This window comes from Salvelinus alpinus, chromosome 8 (assembly GCF_045679555.1).
Source record: "Salvelinus alpinus chromosome 8, SLU_Salpinus.1, whole genome shotgun sequence".
NCBI classification, from domain to species: domain Eukaryota; kingdom Metazoa; phylum Chordata; class Actinopteri; order Salmoniformes; family Salmonidae; genus Salvelinus; species Salvelinus alpinus.
The window spans coordinates 64995831-65009880 of NC_092093.1; the positions used below are offsets into that span (position 1 = coordinate 64995831).

The window sequence follows — 14050 nt, forward strand, 5'->3', positions numbered from 1 at the left end:
GCATCTGCCTCTAACCCCAGGAAGCTCTTTGCCACCTTCTCCTCCCTCCTGAATCCTCCTCCCCCTCCCCCCCCTCCTCCCTCTCTGCAGATGACTTCGTCAACCATTTTGAAAAGAAGGTCGACGACATCCGATCCTCGTTTGCTAAGTCAAACGACACCGCTGGTTCTGCTCACACTGCCCCACCCTGTGCTCTGACCTCTTTCTCCCCTCTCTCTCGAGATGAAATCTCGCGTCTTGTGACGGCCGGCCGCCCAACAACCTGCCCGCTTGACCCTATCCCCTCCTCTCTTCTCCAGACCATTTCCGGAGACCTTCTCCCTTACCTCACCTCGCTCATCAACTCATCCCTGACCGCTGGCTACGTCCCTTCCGTCTTCAAGAGAGCGAGAGTTGCACCCCTTCTGAAAAAACCTACACTCGATCCCTCCGATGTCAACAACTACAGACCAGTATCCCTTCTTTCTTTTCTCTCCAAAACTCTTGAACGTGCCGTCCTTGGCCAGCTCTCCCGCTATCTCTCTCAGAATGACCTTCTTGATCCAAATCAGTCAGGTTTCAAGACTAGTCATTCAACTGAGACTGCTCTTCTCTGTATCACGGAGGCGCTCCGCACTGCTAAAGCTAACTCTCTCTCCTCTGCTCTCATCCTTCTAGACCTATCGGCTGCCTTCGATACTGTGAACCATCAGATCCTCCTCTCCACCCTCTCCGAGTTGGGCATCTCCGGCGCGGCCCACGCTTGGATTGCGTCCTACCTGACAGGTCGCTCCTACCAGGTGGCGTGGCGAGAATCTGTCTCCTCACCACGTGCTCTCACCACTGGTGTCCCCCAGGGCTCTGTTCTAGGCCCTCTCCTATTCTCGCTATACACCAAGTCACTTGGCTCTGTCATAACCTCACATGGTCTCTCCTATCATTGCTATGCAGACGACACACAACTAATCTTCTCCTTTCCCCCTTCTGATGACCAGGTGGCGAATCGCATCTCTGCATGTCTGGCAGACATATCAGTGTGGATGACGGATCACCACCTCAAGCTGAACCTCGGCAAGACGGAGCTGCTCTTCCTCCCGGGGAAGGACTGCCCGTTCCATGATCTCGCCATCACGGTTGACAACTCCATTGTGTCCTCCTCCCAGAGCGCTAAGAACCTTGGCGTGATCCTGGACAACACCCTGTCGTTCTCAACCAACATCAAGGCGGTGGCCCGTTCCTGTAGGTTCATGCTCTACAACATCCGCAGAGTACGACCCTGCCTCACACAGGAAGCGGCGCAGGTCCTAATCCAGGCACTTGTCATCTCCCGTCTGGATTACTGCAACTCGCTGTTGGCTGGGCTCCCTGCCTGTGCCATTAAACCCCTACAACTCATCCAGAACGCCGCAGCCCGTCTGGTGTTCAACCTTCCCAAGTTCTCTCACGTCACCCCGCTCCTCCGCTCTCTCCACTGGCTTCCAGTTGAAGCTCGCATCCGCTACAAGACCATGGTGCTTGCCTACGGAGCTGTGAGGGGAACGGCACCTCAGTACCTCCAGGCTCTGATCAGGCCCTACACCCAAACAAGGGCACTGCGTTCATCCACCTCTGGCCTGCTCGCCTCCCTACCACTGAGGAAGTACAGTTCCCGCTCAGCCCAGTCAAAACTGTTCGCTGCTCTGGCCCCCCAATGGTGGAACAAACTCCCTCACGACGCCAGGACAGCGGAGTCAATCACCACCTTCCGGAGACACCTGAAACCCCACCTCTTTAAGGAATACCTAGGATAGGATAAAGTAATCCTTCTCACTCCCCCCCCCTTAAAAGATTTAGATGCACTATTGTAAAGTGGCCGTTCCACTGGATGTCATAAGGTGAATGCACAAATTTGTAAGTCGCTCTGGATAAGAGCGTCTGCTAAATGACTTAAATGTAAATGTAAATGTAATGTCACAGGTCATGTGATCATCTGATGGGTCAGGTTACCCTCTTCCTCTTCAGGGTGTGAGAAAGAAAAGAGATAGGAGGTAGAGAGACAGAGACCAGGAAAGAAAGGAAGGCAGAAGTCGAGAAAGAGAATGCAAAGGGAGAGCGTGAAAGATAGAAAATTAGAACAGGTTCCCTAATTCTCAATTTGGGACGCCATCTCCTGCCTAAAACCTTCTGCTACCATTCAATTCACACACTCACATAGCTGGCGTGCTAGTGTGCGTGTATGTGTGTGTGCATGTGTTAGTGTATGTGTGTGCACTGTATGTATGTATGTATGTATCTGTCTCTGTCTCTGTGTGTGTGATTTTACCCTGTAGCAATAAAGAGACGTGCCACTCAGCTTCAAAACACCCTGAAGGTTCAAACTGCATTCTTTAAACTGGAACAGCACACACACACACACACACACACAATTGTTATTATTAACAGGAAGAACATTTTTCACCTCCTGAGTGGCACAGCAGTTTAAGGCACTGCATCTCAGTGCAAGAGGTGTCACTACAGTCCCTGGTTCGAATCCAGGCTGTATCACATCCGGCTGTGATTGGGAGTCCCATAGGGCGGCACACAATTGGCCCAGTGTCATCCGGGTTACGGGTTGGCTGGGGTAGGCCGTCATTGTAAATCAGCATTTGTTCTTAACTGACTTGCCTAGTTAAATAAAATAAAAACATTTGTCACCTGTAAGTATATTACAATACTGTGCTCAGAACAGGAAGTTAGCTGAACCAATACACACCACTGAAACTTCAGATCCATTTAGACTCAATATCAGATAAATATATATTTTATGTACATATATTCATTAGTTTAAAATCTCTTCAGTGATAATATAAAACTGTTCACAGTTTTGAAGCTCAAACGGAGGCCTTTGTTCCCTACCAGTTTACAATCAGTTGATTCTTGGAAGGGGTTTTCTAATCTGTAGAGCACAACAGTGTCACCACTGTCGAGTAGTGGTATCACACCCAGGGTCAATAGCCAGGCCCAGAGCCATATGTCTAAATGTATGACTTTGGCCAGGCCTAAAGTACATTGAAATTGAAAATAAAATGGAAAAGGAAAACACATCAACATAATAGGCCAAACCAACAGCTATGTACATTGTGTGAGAGAGGAGGACAGATCTTTCTAAAAGAAAAGATGCCCATTTGGAATACCTAGAATTCCTGGTTCACATGGCTTTATATCTTCACATTACACCAACACCTGATCCTCGGACGCATTTAAAACAGACAATATTCCTTATAATAAAAACACACACGTTCTATGGTCAATGTTCTCTCTCTCTGCACATAACATATCTTCACACTGGGCACAGACGTCATTTCAATGTGTAGTTTTGATTTACATTTGGTTGAGTTGTCAATCACGTGAATTCAACGTGAAATCAACAAACAATTTCACCATGTCATTGGATTTAGGTCAAAAGTTGGGTGAAAAAAAATGACAAAATTCCCTTAGGTTAATGATTTTTTGCAAATCCAATCAGCTTTCCATCACAGATTTTTTTTAAGTGGAAAAAATGTTGATTCAACCATTTTTGCCCAGTGCGTTACTTCATTTCTAAAATAATATCTATAAAAAATAATTTTCAGCCTGTCTGGTCTCATGCCGTGTCAGTTTCTCTCTTAGTGGTCCTATACCCTAGTAAAACACTGTTCCTCAGGGGCTGTAGTTAAAACATGTGGTGAGGTCTGTTTTTGGCTCTCTTCTGCCTGCTTCTCAAAGCTTGGAATGGTCAAATAAATAAATACAACATATTATTGCACAACCCAGAGATTCCACACAGATGTGTATGTTGGTCAGTCTTTCAGTGTATCAGACTGTTAGCATTCAAAGCTTTAAATCAGTTTCCATAGACAGCTGACAGTTCACTGTCTTTACATTGAACAACCACAGGATCAGCTAGGTAGTCAAGAGGAAAGAGGCATGGGAGGTGTGGTTGTCTGGTTGCCTGGACATTTTAGTCCTAGTGGTGCTCCTATTGGGTTCTAGGTTGTGATCCTATAGTTTTGATTCTAAACATAACTTGGGTTCCATAGGGTTCTGTCGTGGTCTAGACTACTATTTTAGATGGTCTGGTCACACAAATTTCCTAAGTGGCAAAGGTCCGGATGGGTATTGTCATCTGTCGGCGTAGTAACAAACCCGCCCTTCGCAACGCATGTAACTCCAAACTGTTCAAACAATTCACACCCCTTCTGCTGGCGGAGAAAAAACTTGCAGTTTTAAAGCAAATTTTCTGCAATTCCACACAATTTGACATGGGGCCAAAAAAACTGTTGCAGTTTTAAAGCAAATTTCCTGCAATTCTACACATTTTTCCATGACTTCTTATGTGTGTTCATATGATACCTGAGTGATTCAACAAAATCCATGGGGGCCCCCTTGGGGTCGAGTCCCCTGCCCATGATAACTACTCAACAGCAGTAAGTTAAAAGCCTGATTGATTTCTTAAAAAATAGATTTTAAACACACTGTCCGTATCGACCCTCTTCTGGATCCGGTTCCAGACCGCGGTCCGCCTGTTGAGTGTGGCTGTTCTAGAGGTTGTGGTCTAGCCACTGGATGTAGTTGTCCAGACTCCTCTGGCCAACGGAGGACAAAAACGGCCAAAAGGAGAAGACCATGCAGCCGTGGAAACCGTCGTCATAGTGAACACTGGTAACCGTGACGCCCGCGTCCTGTAGTCTCCTGGCGTACATCAACCCATCGTCCCTCAGAACGTCGAACTCACACGTCATCACGTACGCTCGCGGCGTTCTACCCAGAATCCCCTGTTCTGCAAGCAACGGCGCCGCTCGAACATCCACCAACCCCGGCACTATCCACGTGACCTCCCGCGACCCAGTCTCCATGCCGACGGGCCGGTAATGCTTTTGGTGTTTGGCCGCGAGCAGGGAGGTCCAGTTGAGATGAGAACGGATGGAAGGGGGGATGGAGGGATGAAGGAGGGAGGAGGGGGAGGAGAGGAGATGAGGGAGGAGAGAGGGATCAGCCCCCAGGTAAATCAGCCAGAACCTAGAGAGCGAGAGGAAGATTAGTAACAGGTGTGTGTGTGTGTGTGTGTGTGTGTGTGTGTGTGTGTGTGTGTGTGTGTGTGTGTGTGTGTGTGTGTGTGTGTGTGTGTGTGTGTGTGTGTGTGTGTGTGTGTGTGTGTGTGTGTGTGTGTGTGTGTGTGTGTGTGTGTGTGTGTGTGGGTGTGTGTGTGTGTGTGTGTACCTGGCCATGAGGTGTCGGTGCAGGATGGGTACGTTGTGGTTCTGTTGGTAGGACGGGGTGTTCAGGTCTAGAGCCTGGAGGACTGGGTAGATCAACGCCTGGATACTGAACTTCACACTCATACTGTCATCTGCAGAAATCTGTGGCCAGAAAAAGAATGTGATAGTGTGTGACTGTTTGTGTGTGAGTGTGTGTGTGTGTGCATGTGTGTACGTTTACATGTGTGTACCCGCTGGGCCACGGCTGCAGCGAGGTTCCCCCCAGAGCTGTCTCCAGACACCCCCACCCTGGCTGGGTTCACCCCATAGCGCTGCAAGACCTCTGGGGACAGGAAGGCCCTGGACGCTGCTAGAGCATCATGGTACTGGTCTGGAAACACTGCATCAGGGGCCAAGCGGTAACTATGGTAACAACAATTAACACACCATAAGTTAAGTTAGTATAAGAGCCTTGCTCATGGGCACAATGGTAGCCTTCCGGTTGCCAGTTCGGTTCTCATATGATTTATGTAGATATATTTTTTTTAAGTATTAGTGGTTCTGATACTCACTCAACCGACACAACAACTGTATCCAGCTCTTCAGCCATCCTCCTACACAGCAGGTCATAAGATCTCATTCCTACACATACATACAAATGCAGAACATTTTGTGCATAAACACATATGGAAAGTTTAAAAAGACACTCTAGCACACACACACTTACGTCCGCTGCCAAGGGCCCATCCCCCACCATGGAAGTAAAGCACTCCCCTCCTGAGCTTGGCTCCTCCTCCAACTGGCTGGAACACTCGTGCGGGCACGCCCCCCAAGGCGGAGTCAGTGACACGTACAGTAGGACTAGACCATGGCTCAATCACCTCCAACCGAGACACCACAGAGTTCAACATATGGACACTGTGACACACCCCTAGAGCTTGCGCCACATCACCCTGGAACACACACACACGCTCAGTTTAATATATGCACACAGTGACAGGATGTATAAACTACAACCAGCCATCCAGATATACTGTATAGGGTGTGGGGACTGGTACTGCAGGTCTCAGTGTGATCAGTGTGTAATCGTCTACAGTATTACTAATAAGCTAGGTAGGTGTTTGGACTGGTAGTTCAGGTTAGAGGGAGGTTAGGTAGAGACACGGGTTAAGGCGTGTTGATGACTCTCAGCCACTCCACACTCTCTATTTCATCAGATCCTTACTGTTGTTGACACTGTTGCACAAGGTCAGTGACCACTGCCACAATTTTCATTATTTATTTATTTGAATGGAGTCACTATTGAGACCAAGGTCTCTTTTGCAAGGTAGCAAGGAGCCCTGCATATACACCATTTCCTCAAAAAAGAACACAATGTAAAAAATACAAATACTCAAGAAAAACAACCACATTCCACAACAAGGAGGTCTCCAATCTGTTCTATACATGGGATGCAAATAAACTGAAAGCAGTTTTACCTAACTCTGAGGAGACCAAAGGCATTTTCAGGGTTAGCCATCCCTGAGATCGGATATGGTAACTAAAGATGAATAATGATGTTAGGCACGGCGGGAGTTTTTGTAAGAGAGATTTATAGATAAAAAGATATCGATGAATCAACCTACGTGACTTCAAAGAGGGCCAGCCTACTTTCTGGAAAAGAATGCAGTGTACTAAACTTATCACCACACAAGGCCTGTGTGTATGTGTGTGTGTACTTATTGTAGTTGGCCAATGATAGAGGTTCAAAGTTCAGGCAGTCTGGTCAAGTAAAGGCCTATAATGTCATGCTACTATTACCAGAGGCGTCATGCCCATAGGGGCACAGGGTTACGTGCCCCCTCAGATTTGTCCTGTTGATATATATAATTTGTATTTATTTTTTCTCTGTAACACTACTAGCCACTTAGCAATTATTTGAAGCTGGGTTTAACTAGCCCAGATAGGTTCCCAATCTCCCAACTTCATAACTAGCTACCAAGAAGCCATTTCAGGCTATCAATCAAGTTAGACAAGCTAGCTTGTCCATCTATCTTAGCTGGCATGCCTGCTGGCAAGGTTGGTAGACTTTAGAAAAGCAAGCAATAACTAAATGTACTGAATAAGACCCAGATATTAGCAGAGATGCAGAGAAGCATATTTAGTTTGTTTAAAAAAAAAAAACACTAGTCAGCAGGATACAGATAGCTCAAGAGGTATGCTTAGATATGAAGAAATATAGTTGTATTGGCCTCCCAAGTGGCGCAGTGCAGTGCTAAGGCGCCACTACAGCCTGGGGTTCGCCACTACAGCCTGGGACCCCATAGGGCGGCACACAATTGGCCCAGCGCCGTTTGGGTTAGGGGAGGGTCGAACTTTGTTTCCTCCGACACTTTGGTGCGGCTGACTTCCGGATTAAGTGAGCAGTGTGTTAAGAAGCAGCGTGGCTTGGCGAGTCATGTTTCAGAGGACGCATGTCTCGACCTTCGCCTCTCCCAAGACTGTTGAAATAGACCGATTTTTTACATAGAATTAAGCATATTTATTATGGCTCTAGATTGCAGGGGAAAGCTGTCTCAGGTTTTTGAAAAATGCGCAATTCTCAAATGTATTCCCCAGACCACACCCCCCTTTGTGCCCCCACAGATTTTTGGGGTCCATGACGCCCCTGATTGGTGCCCTTAATGGACTGTCAAGGCACTATAGGTTATTTGACTGTCCTGTGGGCTACATGACTTGATGGGACCCATAGGCTAACCAGTTCACTGCACTAATGTCATGAACCGACTAATTCTAGTATTCAATACTATTTACAGCAAAACACCTGCCTTAACTAATACGTTCTATTCTATTTTCAAGTCATTACCAGTCAGTCCTACCACATGTATGAAGCTCCGGAACAGCGCGTCCAGCAGAATGAGCTTCCAGGGCTCGCTCACCGTACTCGGTAACGGAGTATAGACGTAGTAGGCAGCCGCCACCGACAGCAGCACGCCCCCGGACCAGCGGAGCCTCATAACTGCGGGGAGAACGGACTGTCACCGGGGCACGTTCACCCGATAAAAGAGATGTGAATTGAATTCACGGTGACGCGGTTTTTTCTGTATCCCCGTGGTTGGTAGAGGTCGGTTTAACATTGGGGGTAAGCCAGAAACGTAGACAAGAATGAGGATTAATAGTGGTGTCAGAATAAAAGTCCTGTTATGATTAAAAAAAACTATTGGATTCTAAGTATTTTTGTTCAACAAGCCCATTAGAGTCCAGTAGGCCTACAATATAAAATCAGATACAAGAGCATCTGTTATCAATATAATACAGTTCAAAATAGGCCTAGATGTTGTGGATTTCAGTCTGAGGTGGCTTTTATTTTGAAGTTTGCTCCCGGCTTTTGCTTTCGAATGTTAGCTTCATTACGTAAAAGCTGATAAGAAATCCTCAGGATTGCGTAAAGAGACGCGTAGCGCTCATGGGAACGGTAGTTTATACTAGTCAAACTATTCAGACTCAACTACAACAAGATGGAGAACTTGACAAATGTTTCGTCAGGAATTATTTAATACGTTGGAAGGGACAACCACAAAGTAGATATATGTCATTAATAAGGGTTGACAATCAGTGCTGGGCTTGAACGTCTACTCACCCGTAGCATGAAGGCACAGAGTTTCTAAACCCAGTAAACCCAGAGACGCAACATCGCAAACTGACACGTTCTCATTTTCGTCAAAAACAACTTTAAGGAATGCCTGATTTGACGTTCGCATTTCGGCATGAGACGACCATTACACCCGTCGACGTGTTTCTACGCATGAGCTTAACTAGCCAACGTAGCCATGACATCGCCTACAAGTGTTATCGGGAATACTATTGTAGAAGCAGTTTCTGCCTATCTTCACACTGTACTGTATTTGATAAAGGTCTCTTACCTTTTTATGTGAAAGTGTCATTCTCTTCTTCTGCCACCAGATAGCAGCATCTAAATGGCCTCAAAAGATACACTGCCTTCAGAAAGTATTCAGACCCCTTGACCTCAACATTTTGTTACGTTAGAGTCTTATTCAAAAATTCCTCATCAATTTACACACAATACCCCATAATGACATTTTTGACTAATTTATATATATATAAAAAAAACTTTAATATCACATTTATGTAAATGTTGTCTTAAGGTCTCTCTTTATGTAGTGCTGTGTTGTCTCTCTTGTCATGATGTGAGTTTTGTCCTATATTTTTTAAATTTTTGATCCCAGTCCCCGTCCCCGCAGAAGGCCTTTTGCCTTTAGGTAGGCCGACATTGTAAATAAGAATTTGTTCTTAACTGACTTGCCTAGTTAAATATTTTATTTTTAAGTATTCAGAGCCTTTACTCAGTACTTTGTTGAAGAACCTTCGACAGCGATTACAGCATTGAGTCTTCTTGGGTATGACGCTACAACCAAATACAATGCTTTTAGTTGTATTTCTTATTTCCTTGCCACACATTCTGAAACTAACTGCAGCTCTTTAAGTGTTGCAGTGATTTCACTCACTGTAGTAGCTGACGTGCATAGTGTTGAGTCATCCGCATACATAGACATGTCGGCTTTACTCAAGGCCAGTGGCATGTCATTAGTAAAGATTGAAAAAAGTAAGGGGCCTAGACAGCTGCCCTGGATAATTCCTGATTCTACCTGGATTATGTTGAAAAGGCTTCCATTAAAGAACACCCTCTGTGTTCTGTTAGACAGGTAACTCATTGTCCACAATATAGCAGGGGGTATAAAGCCATAACACATATGTTTTTCCATCAGCAGACCATGATCGATAATGTCAAAAGCCGCACTGAATTCTAACATAACAGTTGCCTTAATCTTTTTATCATCAATTTCTCTCAGCCAATCATCAGTCATTTGTGTTTACCAAGGGTCGGTAACAGGCTGATTGGTCGGCTATTTGAGCCAGTAAAGGGGGCTTTCCTATTCTTGGGTAGCGGAATTACTTTTGCTTCCCTCCAGGCTTGAGGGCACATACTTTCTAGTAGGCTTAGATTGAAGATATGGCAAATAGGAGTGGCAATATCGTCCGCTATTATCCTCAGTAATTTTCCAGCGTTTGTTGCTGGCATGTCATGCCTAAGTTTGATAATCTTGCCAATTAAATAATCATTAAAGTAATTGGCAATATCAGTGGGTTTTGTGATGAATGAGCCATCTGACTCAATGAATGATGGAGCTGAGTTTGCCTTTTTGCCCAAAATTTCATTTAAAGTGCTCCAAAGTTTTTTACTATCATTCTTTGTCATTTATCTTTGTTTCATAGTGTAGGTTCATCTGCTTTTTATTGAGTTTAGTCACATGATTTCTCCATTTGCAGTACATTTGCCAATCAGTTGTGCAGCCAGACTTATTTGCCATTTTGCCTCATCCCTCGCAACCATACCATTTTTTAATTCCTCATCAATCTACGAGGATTTAACAATTTGCAGTCATTTTCTTAATGTAACTGGAATAAGCAATTTCATAAATGTGTCAAGTCCAGCGTCTGTTTGCTCCTCATTACACACCAAAGACCAACACATATTCTTTACATCAACAACATAGGAATCGCTACAAAACTTATTGTATGACCTCTTATACACTATATTAGGCCCAGTTTTTGGGACTTTGGTTTTCCTAGACATGGCTACTATATTGTGATCACTACATCCGATGGATTTGGATACTCCTTTAAAGCACATTTCTGCAGCATTAGTAAAGATGTGATCAATACATGTTGATGATTTCATTCCTGTTTGTAACTACCCTGGTAGGTTGACTGATTCAGGAACTAGTTACAGTTTGAAGCTTTCTCTTGAATATACCTCTCTGTTGATATCACATACATTATCAAGCATTTCACACATGTTATCCAGATACTGACTATTAACACTTTGTAGTCTATAGCAGCTTTCCACCAGAATGGCCTTTAGGTAAGGCAGATGAACCTGTGGCAGAAGCCATCTTACTTCAACAGCATTTAACATGAGATCCTCGCTAAGCTTTACAGGAATGTGGTTCTGAATATAAACGGCAACACCTCCACCTTTGGCATTTCTGTCTTTTCTGTAGATGTTATAACCATGTATTGTTCCCACTGTATCATCAAAGGTATTATCTAAGTGAGTTTCAGAGATTGTCAGAATATGAATGTCATCTGTTACTTGCAAATTATTGATTTCATGAACCTTGTTTCTTAAGCAACATATGTTAACGTGAGCTATTTTAGTACTTTTCTGGGATGCTTGATTGCTTTCATTGCTTTACTGAGAAGCTTAGCAGAAGTAGACATGCTCATGTTATTTATGTTAGTGCAGGTTGAGCTTCACACAGTGGACTTCCTACTAGGGCACATTGCCTCAGTGCTAACAGCATACATCTGGTTTATAGGCACATGATTTCTGCATACAATAGCTGTAGGATCAGGTTATTACACTGTGACTTCCAACGCACCTGGGATAATGTACATTTGCTGAAGCATCATGACAACTCACTGACAAAATGGTAGGGATTAACTGAGCTGGCCTTGGGTCATTGATAAGTCATTGTCTCAACGCAGCCTTATAATGCTGTGAAAGGATCCAGGAACACAAATGATTTGAGTGGATCCCATCCTCCTATAAAACAAGCTTTGTTTCCAGAAGGTATTAAAATTGTCAATACACGTTACACCCACAGAGCTGCAATAGTCCCGTAGCCAGTTATGGAGGGCTAAAAGTCTGCTGAAACGTTCAATGCCACGATTTAGGGAGGGCAAAGGGCCAGATATTATGGGGCGTTTGTTGTTGTAGAGACCCAATCAGTTCTTTAAAATCAATCTTCAGTTGTTCTGAGTTGCCCTTTATAATGTCATTGAATCTCATATGAACTATGATAGACTAAATTTCATGATGCAGGTTTAAAATGTTTGAGAGCAGCTTATTGATGTCCTGTACTCGTGCTCCTAGATAGCACAACGTTTTTGCTCCAGGGACATTTCTCACCATTGAACTGCCCAATACAATGGCCGGACAAAGGGATGGAGATATCCGCCCATTAGTACCCCTCATACAATTCGTTGAACCTTTTACAGGCCCACAAGAAGCAGGATAGCATACGCCCACTGCTCCCGGTGATAGGTCCAGACCTCCCACAGCAGGCAGTGCCCTGTCAGTCCAGAGAGAGGGAAAGGAGCTGAACTCAACGACGAAGCCTCTGCTGGAGTCAGCATACTGGGTGTCAGCACAGCCATTGCAGACATAGGCAATCCCGGCGATGAAGCCACAGGTAGATCAGGCACCAGAACGAGAAGCTATTCCTTATGTCAATCTGCTCCTAACCTCTCGCAGACAATCCAGTCCGCTTAGCAGCATGCCGCTGCCTTCGGTTTCCACGACTTGTGACATGGGACCAACACTAATTGGAACAATCCTCTTGCTGTTCTCCGTCCACTCCACTACAAGATGGAGGAGGACAAGAAGATAGAGACGACTTCAATCAATCAATTCAATCAATTTTATTTTATATAGCCCTTCGTACATCAGCTAATATCTCGAAGTGCTGTACAGACACCCAGCCTAAAACCCCAAACAGCTAGTAATGCAGGTGTAGAAGCACGGTGGCTAGGAAAAACTCCCTAGAAAGGCCAAAACCTAGGAAGAAACCTAGAGAGGAACCAGGCTATGAGGGGTGGCCAGTCCTCTTCTGGCTGTGCCGGGTGGAGATTATAACAGAACTATGCCAAGATGTTCAAAAATGTTCATAAGTGACAAGCATGGTCAAATAATAATCATGAATAATTTTCAGTTGGCTTTTCATAGCCGATCATCAAGAGTTGAAAAACAACAGGTCTGGGACAGGTGGCGGTTCCATAACCGCAGGCAGAACAGTTGAAACTGGAATAGCAGCAAGGCCAGGCGGACTGGGGACAGCAAGGAGTCACCACGGGCGGCAGTCCCGACGCATGGTCCTAGGGCCCAGGTCCTCCGAGAGAAAGAAAGAGAGAAGGAGAAAATTAGAGAGAGCCAAGATTTTCAAAATTTCCATAAATGACAAGCATGGTCAAATAATAATCAGGAATAAATCTCAGTTGGCTTTTCATAGCCGATCATTAAGAGTTGAAAACAGCAGGTCTGGGACAGGTAGGGGTTCCATGACCGCAGGCAGAACAGTTGAAACTGGAATAGCAGCAAGGCCAGGCGGACTGGGGACAGCAAGGAGTCACCACGGCCGGTAGTCCCGACGTATGGTCCTAGGGCTCAGGTCCTCCGAGAGAAAGAAAGAGAGAAGGAGAAAATTAGAGAGAGCCAAGATTTTCAAAATGTTCATAAATGACAAGCATGGTCAAATAATAATCAGGAATAAATCTCAGTTGGCTTTTCATAGCCGATCATTAAGAGTTGAAAACAGCAGGTCTGGGACAGGTAGGGGTTCCGTAACCACAGGCAGAACAGTTGAAACTGGAATAGCAGCAAGGCCAGGCGGACTGGGGACAGCAAGGTGTCATCATGCCCGGTAGTCCTGACGTATGGTCCTAGGGCTCAGGTTCTCAGAGAGAAAGAGAGAACGAGAGAATTAGAGAGAGCATACTTAAATTCACACAGGACACTGGATAAGACAGGAGAAGTACTCCAGGTAACCAACTGACCCTAGCCCCCCGACACAAACTACTGCAGCATAAATACTGGAGGCTGAGACAGGAGCGGTCAGGAGACACTGTGGCCCCATCCGAAGAAACCCCCGGACAGGGCCAAATAGGAAGGATATAACCCCACCCACTTTGCCAAAGCACAGCCCCCGCACCACTAGAGGGAAATCCTCAACCACCAACTTACAATCCTGAGACAAGGCCGAGTATAGCCCACAAAGGTCTCCACCACAGCACAAACCAAGGGGGGGCGCCAACCC

At 45.3% G+C, this 14050-nt stretch overlaps 2 protein-coding genes across 3 annotated transcripts; one reads left to right on the top strand and one right to left on the bottom strand.

The window, feature by feature from the left end:
- Positions 1–296: 296 nt before the first annotated feature.
- On the top strand, positions 297–2319 carry LOC139583515 (uncharacterized). Its single transcript, XM_071414684.1, has 2 exons — positions 297–452; positions 658–2319. Exon 2 carries the CDS (start codon positions 1020–1022, stop codon positions 1767–1769), a length of 750 nt encoding a protein of 249 aa, XP_071270785.1. The 5' UTR covers positions 297–452; positions 658–1019; the 3' UTR covers positions 1770–2319.
- A 423-nt stretch (positions 2320–2742) lies between these two features.
- Positions 2743–9094, bottom strand: LOC139583513 (neutral cholesterol ester hydrolase 1-like). 2 transcript variants are annotated; one of them, XM_071414679.1, is made up of 7 exons: positions 9077–9094; positions 8033–8172; positions 5902–6127; positions 5747–5816; positions 5426–5597; positions 5197–5336; positions 2743–4995 (listed from the first exon to the last, which is right to left on the bottom strand). In XM_071414679.1, the coding sequence occupies exons 2-7, from the start codon at positions 8168–8170 to the stop codon at positions 4518–4520; spliced, it is 1224 nt and encodes a 407-aa protein (XP_071270780.1). In that variant the 5' UTR covers positions 8171–8172; positions 9077–9094; the 3' UTR covers positions 2743–4517. The 2 variants fall into 2 exon arrangements, with proteins under 2 accessions (XP_071270780.1, XP_071270778.1); XM_071414677.1 differs by lacking the exon at positions 9077–9094 and adding an exon at positions 8794–9033.
- Between the last annotated feature and the right edge of the window lie 4956 nt (positions 9095–14050).